This window comes from Pinus tabuliformis, chromosome 3_1 (genome assembly GCF_031772625.1).
Source record: "Pinus tabuliformis cultivar Carrire ecotype Pingquan chromosome 3_1, CPIR1, whole genome shotgun sequence".
Taxonomy (NCBI): Eukaryota; Viridiplantae; Streptophyta; class Pinopsida; order Pinales; family Pinaceae; genus Pinus; species Pinus tabuliformis.
In genome coordinates, this window is record NC_142301.1 from 48,826,548 (window position 1) to 48,839,744 (window position 13,197).

At 40.5% G+C, this 13,197-nt stretch overlaps 1 protein-coding gene across 8 annotated transcripts in view; it reads left to right on the forward strand.

Annotated features, from left to right (window-relative positions):
- The window catches only part of LOC149185706 (uncharacterized), a 398,327-nt gene that overhangs the window by 190,154 nt on the left and 194,976 nt on the right, over positions 1-13,197 (forward strand). For all 8 annotated transcript variants that reach the window (XM_089410782.1, XM_089410779.1, XM_089410778.1 and 5 more), the window contains one exon: positions 452-542. In XM_089410782.1, the coding sequence (XP_089266908.1) occupies positions 452-542 (91 nt within the window). The remainder of the gene's footprint in view (positions 1-451; positions 543-13,197) is intronic.

The following is a 13,197-nucleotide window of genomic DNA, read 5'->3' on the forward strand; positions in this document are numbered from 1 at the left end:
TTGGGGTGAAGGTCTCGTCATAGTCAATCAACATAAGGTAATCGAAATATGATTTAATGTAAGGTAAGTAGAAATCCCTTCTAGATCCAAGATTGCAATTGAGGATATGCAACAAACAAAGGTTTTGGTGGCATGATAATCCATACACAAAAATGTTGGAAGTGTGTCTGAGATTATTTGTACATGTTGTAGTACAATACTGTGAGCATTCAACGACTGATGGTGTATCTTTAGGATTATCCATGAGATTTTTAGATTTTCTAGTTTTTGGTGATTTAGGATTGACCTATCATATTATTAGTTTTGGTTTATCTTGTAGTTTATTGTATTTTACCATATCTTTATTGATGTACAAATGCAATTGCCTTTTTAGTTTATTTGAATGGTATTTTTAATCAATGTCGCACTTTAGGGCTTCTCTCTTATCTAGCACTCATATTTTTGTGAATAGGAGATCAAATATGTCATTGCATATCTACAATTCGTAAGCAATGACGAGAATCAAATGGCCTTGGAAAGTATTATCAATGTCCCTGCTCGAGGTGCGTGTACTACAATCACTTATCTAGAAACTGTGTTGGATGTTAAGATTGTTCTATGAATTTAATCTAATTTATAGGCATGATGATATGCGTAGTTTTTAGTGCTTAAATTACACCATGTTCAGTCTTGATGCCAAGTTTGAGATTTACTCTCATATTCATTAGTTGGTAGTAGTTATAGAGCTATGGATGGTTCACTAGTTCATTCAATGACGTCACTTGGAGATCCAATATACTTGCATGCACAATTCTTGCTACTTTTTTGTATTTAGTTGGATGCATTCATACTTAACATGCCAAATTTAATGCTTTAGAGATGATGCAGGGTACATGCAAGGCTCTGACAAGGGGCATTTTGAGTATTGAGGCTCCTTCCCTTGTACTTGTCTCTAAAGCAGTGTTTTTCTCCATTGTGATAGTCGTGCTTCGATTTATTAGAGTAGCACAAAATTTTTCTTTTATAGAAGTGGCCATTGCACTCCAACTTTATACTTCTACTTATATACTAAACAATCCTATTGAACCACATTTGGTCATTTGTTGGACATTAATAGACTTATCTTTATGTACATGTTTTACAAGTGCTTGTGGAGTTTGTTGTTAGTTTAAATGTGACTTGGATGCAATTTTGAGAAACTGTTATGTTTGGTAGTTGGAATTGGAGGACTTGCATGGGAAAGAAAAAAACACTATCTTGTACCTTAGAGGCACAAGGGTCAAATCGATATTTTTTCAATGACATGCGGGATGGTGCTATTTTTAACAATTCTTATTTTTAGACTTTCTATATCTAATAAGTCTTCCCATTGATAGTATCTTGGCATTTTGCGGTTTGATGGTGAGCTTACTATTTTTGTGAGTCTAATTAATAGTAGGTGTCACTGCACAAGCTAACAGGCCTTGTGAATAGGCAAAAGCTAGAGGGCATAACAACATTTGGGACAAATGTCCATAGTCGTCATAGCCTAAGTCCCCTACTCTTCTCGGATTTTCACCGATGAGAGGAGTCCTAATGATACTCACTCGTGATAGATGTGTATCTATGATAGGTTTGAAGTGAGGAAAGGTGGCTCATTCAATAGAAAGCTTCAACAAAAGTATGAGCTTGAATCAATTAGGTGCTAATTTGCGTTGCTTTGTCTCCCAACCCAACTGGTCCACAGTTGGTTTTCATTCATCCCATAGGGTCTACCCCCCTTAGCCTTGGGAGACGGCTTAAACGGAGAGATCGGGATCAGGGTGACAATCCCCGGTCTAAGCATTGTCGTGACAATCTGTGCGACAACACTTCCTATAGCTCAGAATGTAGATTTTGAACGCCTTTGAAGTCTCGCTGTAACCCACGAGATATCCAACTTCGACAGTCTACTCTAATTTGCTCCGCTTCTCTTTTGGAATATCACAATAAGCCACACTTTCGAATATTTTGAGGTGACTTACTTTTGGCTTCTTTTCCGTGAAAACACCCTCTGGCGTCTTCTTTCCTAAAGCCCTGTGAGGAGTCCAATTCTCAATGTATACAACCATGTTGCATGCTTCTGCCCATAAAAACTTGGGTAGATTCTGATCATATAACATCGCCTTTGCTGCTCCAACAATAGTTATGTTCTTCCTTTCTGCGAATCCGTTCTGCTCTGGATTATAATGTGCAGTCCATTCTCTTCGGATCCCTTCTCTTGCGCAGAAATCTGTGAAGTCTTTATCCGTGTATTCTTTGCCATCGTCTGAGCGCAATATTTTGATCTTCTTTCCTGTCAGGTTTTCTACTAGAGCCTTAAACTCCTTAAACTGATCAAAGACCTCATCCTTGGTTCTTAGAAAATAAATGCAAGTTTTCCTGGAATGGTCATCTATGAAGGTGACAAAATACTCAGCACCACTGATAGATCTTATAGACATTGGACCGCAGATGTCTGAGTGTATTAGGCTACATTCTTAGCTCTATTGTTGCTTATGGAATAAGCTGCTTTGGTGTACTTGCCTAGTACACAGTCTCTGCATGTATCATCATGCTTGGTGATAAGCACTGGAACCCCCGTAACAGTTTCCTTGAGCTTCATAACTGTTGACACCTAATCTTCATGATTGGGAATTTTATGTAAATAAATAAATTGGGAAGGTGAACAGTCATCGGGAGATGAACTGAACAATCTCTCCCTATTGTATATAACAATGGGTTACCTATGGAATAATACACCAATCAGTTTTTCTGCCTTTAGAGAGTTACTGCCTGGCCTGACATGGTATCAGAGCCAGTTCTAAAATTATTTGTAACTCCCTTCATCTCTGCCACTGCCTCTGTCCTGAAATGCTCTGCCTCCATTGCATTGCATTCACTTGATTACTCTGCCCTGAGCGCTGCTCTGCCTCCAGCTATCAATTGAGAGCTACGTTGAGCGTCCACCGTGAGCGCTAGTTTTTGAAGCGTTGAAAGAACTGTGCATAACTCCTATGTGTTGGTGCAAAATCATTTCTGATGGTCACAATATGGTGCATCAGGTGTTGCATTCTACGTGAAGGTGTTTGACCAGTACGCATTGTGATGGGCGTATGTATGCCTTGAAGTGAAAACCGTGAATGATGTGCTTTGTTTGAGGATCAAGTAGATATCATGGAAATCCTTAGAAGTTTCCTATATGAAGACAGAAGGAAGGTATTTTGTCATGCTCTGGAATCTTGAGTCTTCTGCGAAGCTGAAGCCGAAGCCGTTTTAAAGACTTTAGCCCACGGATTCTGGACCCAATACCGAGCAACTTGTTTTGAACCCGTGACCGAGTTGCGAATTCTCTCAGACATGGAGGTTCCACCGAGAATGAGTTCCAGAACGGAGATTTGGAATGGTGAATGCGCAGTGGTATCATCATTCTGAATGCGCAGTGCATTAAAGCTGGTATCTGCTATTTTATTCAATTCTCTGAACTCCTTGAAAGATAAAAGGCTCCTTTGAAAAGCTGAAGTCATATTAACGCGCTGTTGAATTAAAGCTGAAGTCGCATTTATGTTTATGTTTTGAACGCGCTGTAACTATGGCTTGAATGTTGTATATGCCTTGGACGCTGTTTGAATAAGCCTGACATTTGTCGGTTCAACCATTGGATTTATAGTGTATACAACGGTGATTCTATCATGGGCATTGACATTTTCCATAGGCGGTGAAGAGCTCTTTGGTTCTAGTTGGAAACGTCTGGCTGTTTATAATATAGCTGATAACATTGACCTTCTTGGTGGATCATGAATTTATCTGATGTAAGTAGCATTGAGGCTTTGATATGATCCCGTGGTGCCCTTTTTTTTAGCTTTTGTTTATGATTGGGTTTTGTATATTACAAATGTGGTACTGTTAAGGATTTAAACACATCATATTATATTGTAAGCAGAAAGGGAGGTTGTCTCATGAATGGATCATGACGGCATTAAAATAGCCTGTACATATGGAATATGGTGGATATATTATATGAGGATCCTTGGAGGGATTTGAAGAAACAATACATAAAAGTATTTGAATTTTTTTTTGCCCTTTTGAGTACAATTTCACTGTATATCAGCAGAAGTATTTTTTTCTATCAGCAGAAGTTTTTTTTTTTACAGAATGCATTCAATCATCTCTATGGTAGGAATAGTTCTCACTGGCAAGGAGAACTATCCTGAATGGTCCCGGATGATAAAACACACCCTCATCTTCAATGAGTTGTGGAAAGGAGTGTGTGCCGGAGAAGAAGACAAAGACCCAATGCAGCCTACATCAGACAAAGAGCTCGTCATTTGGGAAAACAAGAACAACAAAGCCTATGCATTAATCGCAGCATCTGTAAATGAAGAAGTAAGTCGCCATATTTCATCATATTCAACTGCCTTTGAAGCTTTACAAAAGCTGAAAGAACTCTATGACTCACATTCTGCACTTGAAGTTGTTCAGCTCATGATTAAACTCTTCACTCTTGAACTGAAAATTAATGATCCTCTTGCTCTTGCATCTGAAGTAAAATCCATAATGCATGATATCAAATCCACTAAGGTTGAGCTAGATATCCCTCTTATTGATTTTCTCAAGGCACTTTATCCTACTTACTCCAATTATCTTGAGTCTTTACAAGCAAATGGAAATCTTAAAGATATAACCTTTCACTCTCTTGTGAAAAAGTTTGCTGAAAGAGAGAAAGCCTTTGGAAAGAAGACAGTCCCTGAATCTTCTGAAGAGACTGTGTGCCTTGCTCATAAAGAAAAACATCCTGCTCAAGACTCTACAAGGGGAAGAGGTGGACGAAGAGGAAGAGGAAGATATTTCAGAGGCAGGGGGGGCAGACATTCTTAAGGAGAAAAGGCAGATCTGCATTGCATTCGCTGCAAACGAAATGGATCACATGATGCTTCTACATGCAAGCTACCATGGGACAAAATTGAGCAGAGAAGAAACCAGCATAAAGGTAAAAGTAAAACTGATGATACAGACAAAGGTAAAGCACCTGAATCCGCTCACTATATTGAGGCACAATGTAACATTGGAGTAAATGAAGATTTGTTTAATGCTTCACTTGTTTCTTCGAAAAATGATTGGTTGCTTGATTCAGGAGCAACCTGTCATATGACTCATAGAAAAGAATTTTTTGAAGATTTCACTGACAATGTTGATGGAGCAGTATACTTTGCAGATCAGTCAAAAATCAAGCCATCAGGGCTTGGCCCAATCAGGCTTAAACTGCCTGGTCTTCCAGACTTTCTTCTGGATCATGTTCTATATCTCCCACAGCGCAAGAGAAACTTGCTGTCCTTGGTCCACATCTGCTAGCAATGTCACTCCATTCATATGTTTGATGGCAAGCTTGAGGTAAGAAAAGCTTCTGACCACTCACTTGTCATGAGGGGAATAGAAGAAGAAAGGCTTCTCAAACTGTAAGGAACCTCTGCTCATGCACAACATTTCTCATATATTTCTCATCATGAAGAAGGTACACTTCCATCAAGTTTATTATGGCATGCTAGATTTGGACATTTAAACTATGACAGTCTCCGCTTATTGAAGAAAAATGGTGTTGCTGGTTTGCCTACAATTCCTAGGAAACATAAGCAATGTGATGCTTGCATTCTAGGAAAGCATAGCAAACAGTCTTTTCATGATTCACATTCAAGAGCACATAGGAAGCTTCAACTCATTCATTCAGATTTATGTGGTCCAATGCATGTTCCTTCTGCAAATGGAAATAAATATATCATGACATTTATTGATGATTACACCAGAATGTGTTGGGTTTATTTATTGAAGAACAAATCTGATGCCTTTCAAACATTCAAGAATTTTCATAAATGGATTGAAAATGATGCACAATCTCATATTGGGTCTATTCGCACTGATAATGGAAAAGAATATACATCAAATGAATTTGAAAACTATCTTCGCCAACATGGGATCAAACATCAAACAACTGTGCCTTATAATCCCCAACAGAATGGTGTAGCTGAAAGAATGAATAGAACAATCTTGAATATGGTACGATCCATGCTTTTCTTCAAAAATGTAAAGATAATGTTTTGGGCTGATGCTGTTCTATGTGCTGCATATATAAAGAATAGATGTCCATCTAATGCTATAAGAAACAAGACTCCTTATGAATTGTGGTATGGACATGTTCCTTCGGTAAAACATCTTAGGATCTTTGGTTCCACCTGTTATGCTTTGATACCAAAGGTACATAGAAACAAACTTGGTGCTAGAAGTCGTAAGTGTATCTTCCTGGGGTATTCAAACACCTCCAAAGCATACCGTCTCTATGATGAAGTAAATAAAAAGTTTGTTGTATCTAGAGATGTAATTTTTCTTGAATCATCCAAATCTGACAATGTTGTTGAGCGACAACTTGATCGCTTGGATAGATTCGCAAAAACGAAATCATTTCAAGAATTTGATAATCAGATTCCACATCTTGAAGGGGGGATTCCTATACTAGATCAACATGTGGAATCTTCTTTTGAAGAACAATCTCCCCTGCATGAAACTCCAACAACGGATGATCCTTTAAGTGATGTAATTGATAGAATTGGGAGACTCAATCTTGATTCAGTCCCAACTCAATCAACAGAGCAGCCTAGACCATCTGAGAAAGGTCCCCCAAAGTGGCTGACAAAGACACTTGAAAGTGTTCATCCTGATGAAATTGGAAAAACAGGAACCAGAAATTCAAACCGACAAAATGGAGGTGATGTAGATAACTCTAGTTCACTTGTTGATATGGATGTTACTTATGATTGTGAATTGAACTTGTCTACAGATTTTGAACCAACTTCCTTCAAAGAAGCTGCTTCTCATGATGAATGGAAAGAAGCGATGCAAAAGGAGTATGATGCCCTCATAAAGAATGGCACTTGGAAGCTGGTTGATCCTCCATTTGGAACCAAACCAATTGGCTGCAAGTGGGTCTACAAGAAAAAGTACAAGGCTGATGGCTCACTTGACAAGCACAAAGCTAGGCTTGTGGCAAAAGGTTTTGCACAGAAGGAAGGGGTCGATTATGAGGAAACTTTTGCCCCCACAGCAAAATGGGCCACCATCCGGACCCCCTTTGCACTAGCAGCTCAGAACGGTTGGAAAGTCCATCAAATGGATGTAAAAACTGCCTTCTTGAATGGAGATCTAAAAGAGAATGTTTTTATGTCCCAGCCTGAAGGATTTGCTGTGAAAGGACATGAACATAAAGTATGCAAACTTGTGAAATCCTTGTATGGCCTCAAACAAGCACCGCGAGCCTGGTATGAAAAACTAACTGAGCATCTTCTGAAACTCAACTTCAATCATTTTGATCTTGATGATGCAACTTTATTTGTCAAGAAAGTTGGCAAAACAATTGTGTATCTTGTGGTATATGTAGATGATCTTTTAATGACAGGGAACAATGAAAGCTACCTTACATCCATAAAGAAGGAATTGGGGAAAAGTTTTGAAATGACTGATTTGGGCTATGTTCATTACTATCTTGGCATTGAAGTAACGCAACATCCAAAATCCATATTTCTTTCTCAAAAGAAATACATTGGAGATTTGTTAAACAGATTTGGCATGACAGAGTGCAATCCCATTTCTACTCCAATGGAACAAAACTTAAAGCTCACATCTATTGAAGGAAAGGAATTTGAGGATGCAACAAAGTATAGACAGCTTGTAGGAAGTCTCATCTACCTCACTACTACCAGACCAGACATTTCATTTACTGTTGGAATCCTCTCCAGGGTCATGCAAAACCCTTGTGAGGGACATTGGTCTGCTGCAAAAAGAGTTCTAAGGTACTTGAAGGGAACTCAAGACCTTGGAATCAAGTATACACAGGTGGACGACTTCAGCTTGATTTGATACTCTGATTTAGACTTCAATGGAGACAAAGAAACTAGGGTATCTACCTCAGGATATGCTATGAGTCTTGGATCAGGAGCTATCTCCTGGAGATCACGCAAACAATCAGTTCCAGCAGATTCCACAACAGAAGCAGAATACGTGGTAGTAGCTGAAGCAACGAAAGAAATTGTGTGGCTCAGGAAAATTCTTGAAGATTTGCAGGTAAAACAAGTACAATCAACTCCACTTATGATTGATAACACCTCTGCAATAAAACTGGCCAAGAACCCAAAGTTCCATGATCGAACAAAGCATATCAATACTAAATATCATTTGATTCGACATCATGTTGAGGCCAAAACAATCCATCTTCGTCATTGTTCCACAAATGAGCAAATTGCAGACATCTTCACCAAAGCACTTGGAAAGGAAAAGCTTGAACGATTCAGAATGATGCTTGGACTCACCAACATCCCTTCAGATTAAGGGGGGGAATGTTGACACCTAATCTTCATGATTGGGAATTTTATGTAAATAAATAAATTGGGAAGGTGAACAGTCATCGGGAGATGAACTGAACAATCACTCCCTATTGTATATAACAATGGGTTACCTATGGAATAATACACCAATCAGTTTTTCTGCCTTTGGAGAGTTACTGCCTGGCCTGACAATAACGCCCCATGATGTAAGTGTCCCATACTTCTATGCCACAGTTCATTTAAGTCTTTTTCTCCACTGACATTATTGCTTATCAGTGCCATAGGAGACTTGAGCTGCAACTTGTATAACCTGTTGCTTCGAGTTCCAATCTGGGCCCTCTTTTTCCACTCCGGATGCTTGACATATACTCTGTTACTGATGAAGTACACATCATATCCTTTATCTTGTAATTGAGATACATAAATCAAATTCACTCTCTTACCTGGCACATGTAGTACGTTCGTGGCCCGAAGACTATCTCCTGCTGCTGTTTGGAATGTAACGGTTCCCTTTCCTATTGTGGTGCATTTCGTCCTGTTATCCATTTTGATTTGGAAGTTCATCTATTCCTCTTGATAGCTCGAGAAATATTCTCGTTCTCCAGTCATATGAGCTGAAGCCCCACTATCAATGTACCAATCCTTGGCTGATGCAGAACTCGATAAGCAAGAAAATTCCTCTTCTAGCCTGGAAGCTAATTCAGAAATATTTTGATGCCTACAGTTCTCCATGCTCTTTTTCTTTGCTTCCATCTTTCCTGGACCTTGCTCTGATACCATGTGAAAATTTTGCTGCAGTAATTGATTTATTTCTGCTACTTATTTACAATAAGTTATTCAACAATGCTTCAGTAAATATCAAAATAAATTTAGCTGCTGACTTCACAAATTGAGAACTGAAAATTAAAACGGAAGAGAAACATCATCATATGAACAATCACATTGACACACTTGTTTTTGCACAATCGTGCACATAAAAACCCAATATGGAAAAACTGGTGCAACAGATTTGAGGGTTACTATATTGGCAATAAAATTCCTAATACAATCTTGTAAAGTTTTGTAGATGTTCTATGCTAAGAGCAATTTCACTTTTCTCACAGCGATCATACAAGTAGATAAGCAAAATGCAGATAGAACATATAAGCAGATCTTACAGAAGACAAATCAGAAACAAGAAAAATGTATGTGTTTGTTTTGGCGGTCAACAGGATGCTTCAACCAGCAAAGTCTCCTTTGGTCAGCCAGCCCAGCATGTGTCACAACAACCCTCCAACCAGTAGATGAGTCAACCCAAGTCAGTTCTACAAAAGTCAACGCTGTCCTGAAAAGTCAACGTAGGGGCAGCAAGCTAAAAGTCAACGCAGCAGCAAAACGGTCAACCCTTTGACCTCGATTTTTGTGCCAGGTAGTATGGCCTTCAAAAATCGAACCTCCCACAAGTTTTCAGCTTGTTTGGACCAAGCGTTGACCAAAGTCAACGCTGGTCAAACTTCTGCGAAACCCTAGCAGCAGAAAAATCCTCTTCGTCCTTCCCACGTGTGGCTGAAATTCGTCCTCTAGGTAGCTCGTACTTTTAGGATGAGAGAGGAAGATGTGAGTTGTGTTGTGATCAAATTCTCTCCAACTTTTCCTGTATATATATATCCATCAATGAGGGTGTGTGACACATCTGTTGGGCATGTGAGCCTACATTACAAAACTGGCTGACCTTTGCACATATAATTTATTAAGAATAATAAATTCAAAATATAAGTTCTGCTCATCGGATTAAGACTATTTTTATATGGATTTTACACCTCTCAGAAAGAGGAATCCAACAAAAATATTAGCCTCTTAATCTGAGCATCAGAACATGGAGTTTGGATCTAGTTGTCCAAATTTAACACTCCCTCTCAACTAGGGAGAACTCCATCTATTAGTGCAATTAACATCGTGAGTCATCCCGCCGAAACTTGCTTTGCTGGCTTCTTTATTTCAGAACAGAAGTGGGTCAGTCACAAAGACATCATTCCCCGACTGACATAATCAGTCCAGAGGTCCCAGACCTCACAAATCTTGATCCCAGATCAAGTGTTTGGACCATGCCATCCTAGATAGAGAGTACGACAATCTCTGATGCGTCCATCAGTCTTCGCTAATAGTCTCTAGCTTTTCCACACCTCATTGGCCAAATGAGAGGTACTTCCCATGAGCCCTGAACTCAATGGGTAGGATGCATACGGGGCACAGATTAAATGAGTGGCGAACCAGCTCAATAATCACAAGGGTGGGGCAGAAGCATTATGAGTGCTTATAGCTCCGAGAAGCTATCCCCAAAGCCCCCCAGAGCTCCCAGAGCTCATCGTCCAACAGGACCCACATCATAGGGTCTTTCCACGACACCAAGACTCTCACGGAAGGTTAGGAACTTGACCTTCCCCAGGGGCTTAGTGAGAATATCCGCGACCTGCTCATCAGTTCCTATATGATCGAGCCTTACGGCGCCTCGATGTACCATATCCCGGATAAAGTGGTACCTGATATCAATATGCTTGGATCGGTCGTGGAACACAGGATTCTCAGTCATACGAATCCCACTCTGATTATCACAGAGTATTACAGTGGTATCTAGCACATGTTGGAACAGCTCACTAAAGAGCTTCCTCAACCAAACTGCTTCACAACAGGCCATACTAGCAGCAATGTATTCGGCCTCCGCGGTGCTCAAAGCCACCGACTTCTGCTTCCTGCTCATCCATGAGATCGAAGCAGAACCAAGATTGAAACAGCATCCAGATGTGCTCTTACGATCCACCACACTGCCAGCCCAATCAGCATCAGTATATCCCCGGAGTATCACACTCCCGGCAGTGTATCTCAGCCCATGGTTTATCGTGCCCCGAAGATATCTCAAAAGATTCTTGGCACCAACCCAGTGAAAATGATGAGGCTCAACCATCTGTTGACTCAAAGTATTCATTGCAAAACATATGTCTGGACGGGTGTTCACTAAGAACATCAAAGCTCCTATGAGTTGACGATACTCAGTAGGATTGGCCAAGATAGGCCTTGCAGCGCTGCCACTCAACTTCTTAAAGTTGAGTTCCATTGGTGTCGACACGGACTTACAGTCCACCATCCCAAATCTTTCCAGAAGCTTCACAATATACTTTCCTTGAGAAAGGAAAATCTCTCCAGGTCTCTGCCAGACCTCCAGGCCTAGGAAATAGTGCATCAGTCCTAGGTCTTTCATCTCGAACTCAGCAGCAAGCTCCCTCTTACATTGATGAATGAGAGGGTCATCACCTGTCAGGAAGAGGTCGTCCACATACAACACTAGAATGAGAGGCTTTCCTTCCTCAACCTTAAAGTAAAGGTTTGGATCAGCATTGCTTCGAGTGAAGCCCAGCTTCATCAAGTAACTATCCATCCTCTCATACCAAGCTCTGGGTGCTTGCTTTAACCCATAGAGGGCTTTCTTCAACCTGCAGACATAAGTGTCTCGATCTTGAACTTCAAATCCCAGAGGTTGTTCTACATACACCTCTTCCTTTATTGCACCATGCAGAAAAGCGGTCTTGACATCCATCTGATGAAGACTCCATCCTTGCGTAGCAGCAAGGGCTATGATGGATCGGATGGTGGTATATCGAGCCACAGGTGCAAATATATCGTCATAGTCAATTCCTTCCTTTTGAGAGAAGCCACGGGCAACAAATCTTGCCTTAAACTTTTCAGCACTCCCATCAGATCCATGTTTAATCTTGTAGAGCCATTTAGCGGTGACAACAGATTTGTCCTTCGGTCTCGGGACCACATCCCAGACATCATTCTTCATAATAGCCTCATATTCTTCATGCATAGCATCCTTCCAGACTTGATGCTTGATGGCTTCTTCAAAAGATCCAGGTTCAGATTGTATAATAGTACTCATGGCAGCTAGATACCCTTGGTATCTACACGGCTTCTTGCTTTCTCGGAATGTTCCCCTTGGGGCAGCATGACCCTCAGCATCTTTGAGGGTGTCCCTGAGCCATGATGGCCTCTTTCCTAGAGAAGGGGAAGGATCAATAGGGTCCATTGGCCCTTCAACATCAGGCATAGTCTCATCCTGGGGTTCTTCCAGATTTCCAGGTCTTTCTTCATGGTTTTCTTCAGATCTAGGAAGATCTACTACTTTCTTCAGGGAAGCATCTTCGTCAAAAGTGACATCATGGCTTATCTCTACTTCCCTTTGACCAGGTACATAGACTCTATATGCCTTAGAAGTCTCACTGTAGCCCACAAACATTCCTTTCTTCCCAGTAGCATCCAGCTTACTTCTCTTTTCTTTCGGCACATGAAAATAGACAGGACATCCAAAAATTCTAAAATGTGAGACATCAGGTTTCTTACCAGAGAAAACCTCTTCGGGAGTTTTGGAGTCCAAAGCGGAATGAGGGCATCGGTTTTGAATGTACACAACAGTATTTGCAGCTTCTCCCCACAGAAACTTTGGAAGACCCTGGTCACATAGCATGGCACGGGCAGCTTCCACAATAGTCCTATTCTTGCGTTCAGCAACACCATTCTGCTCAGGAGTATATGCAGTGGTAGTCTCCCTCTTAATGCCAGCTTCTCTGCAAAAGTCTTTGAACTCATTTGACTCATATTCAGTGCCATTGTCAGTCCTCAAAATCTTGATCTTCTTTCCGGTCATATTTTCCACCAAGGCTTTGAAGGTACGGAACCACATGAAAGCCTCATCCTTCTTATTCAAGAAGTATATCCAGGTTTTGCGAGAGAAGTCATCAGTAAATGTCATATAGTAAGAACATCCCCCCAGGGATGTTACAGGCAACATACCGGAAAGATCAGAATGGACCAGTTG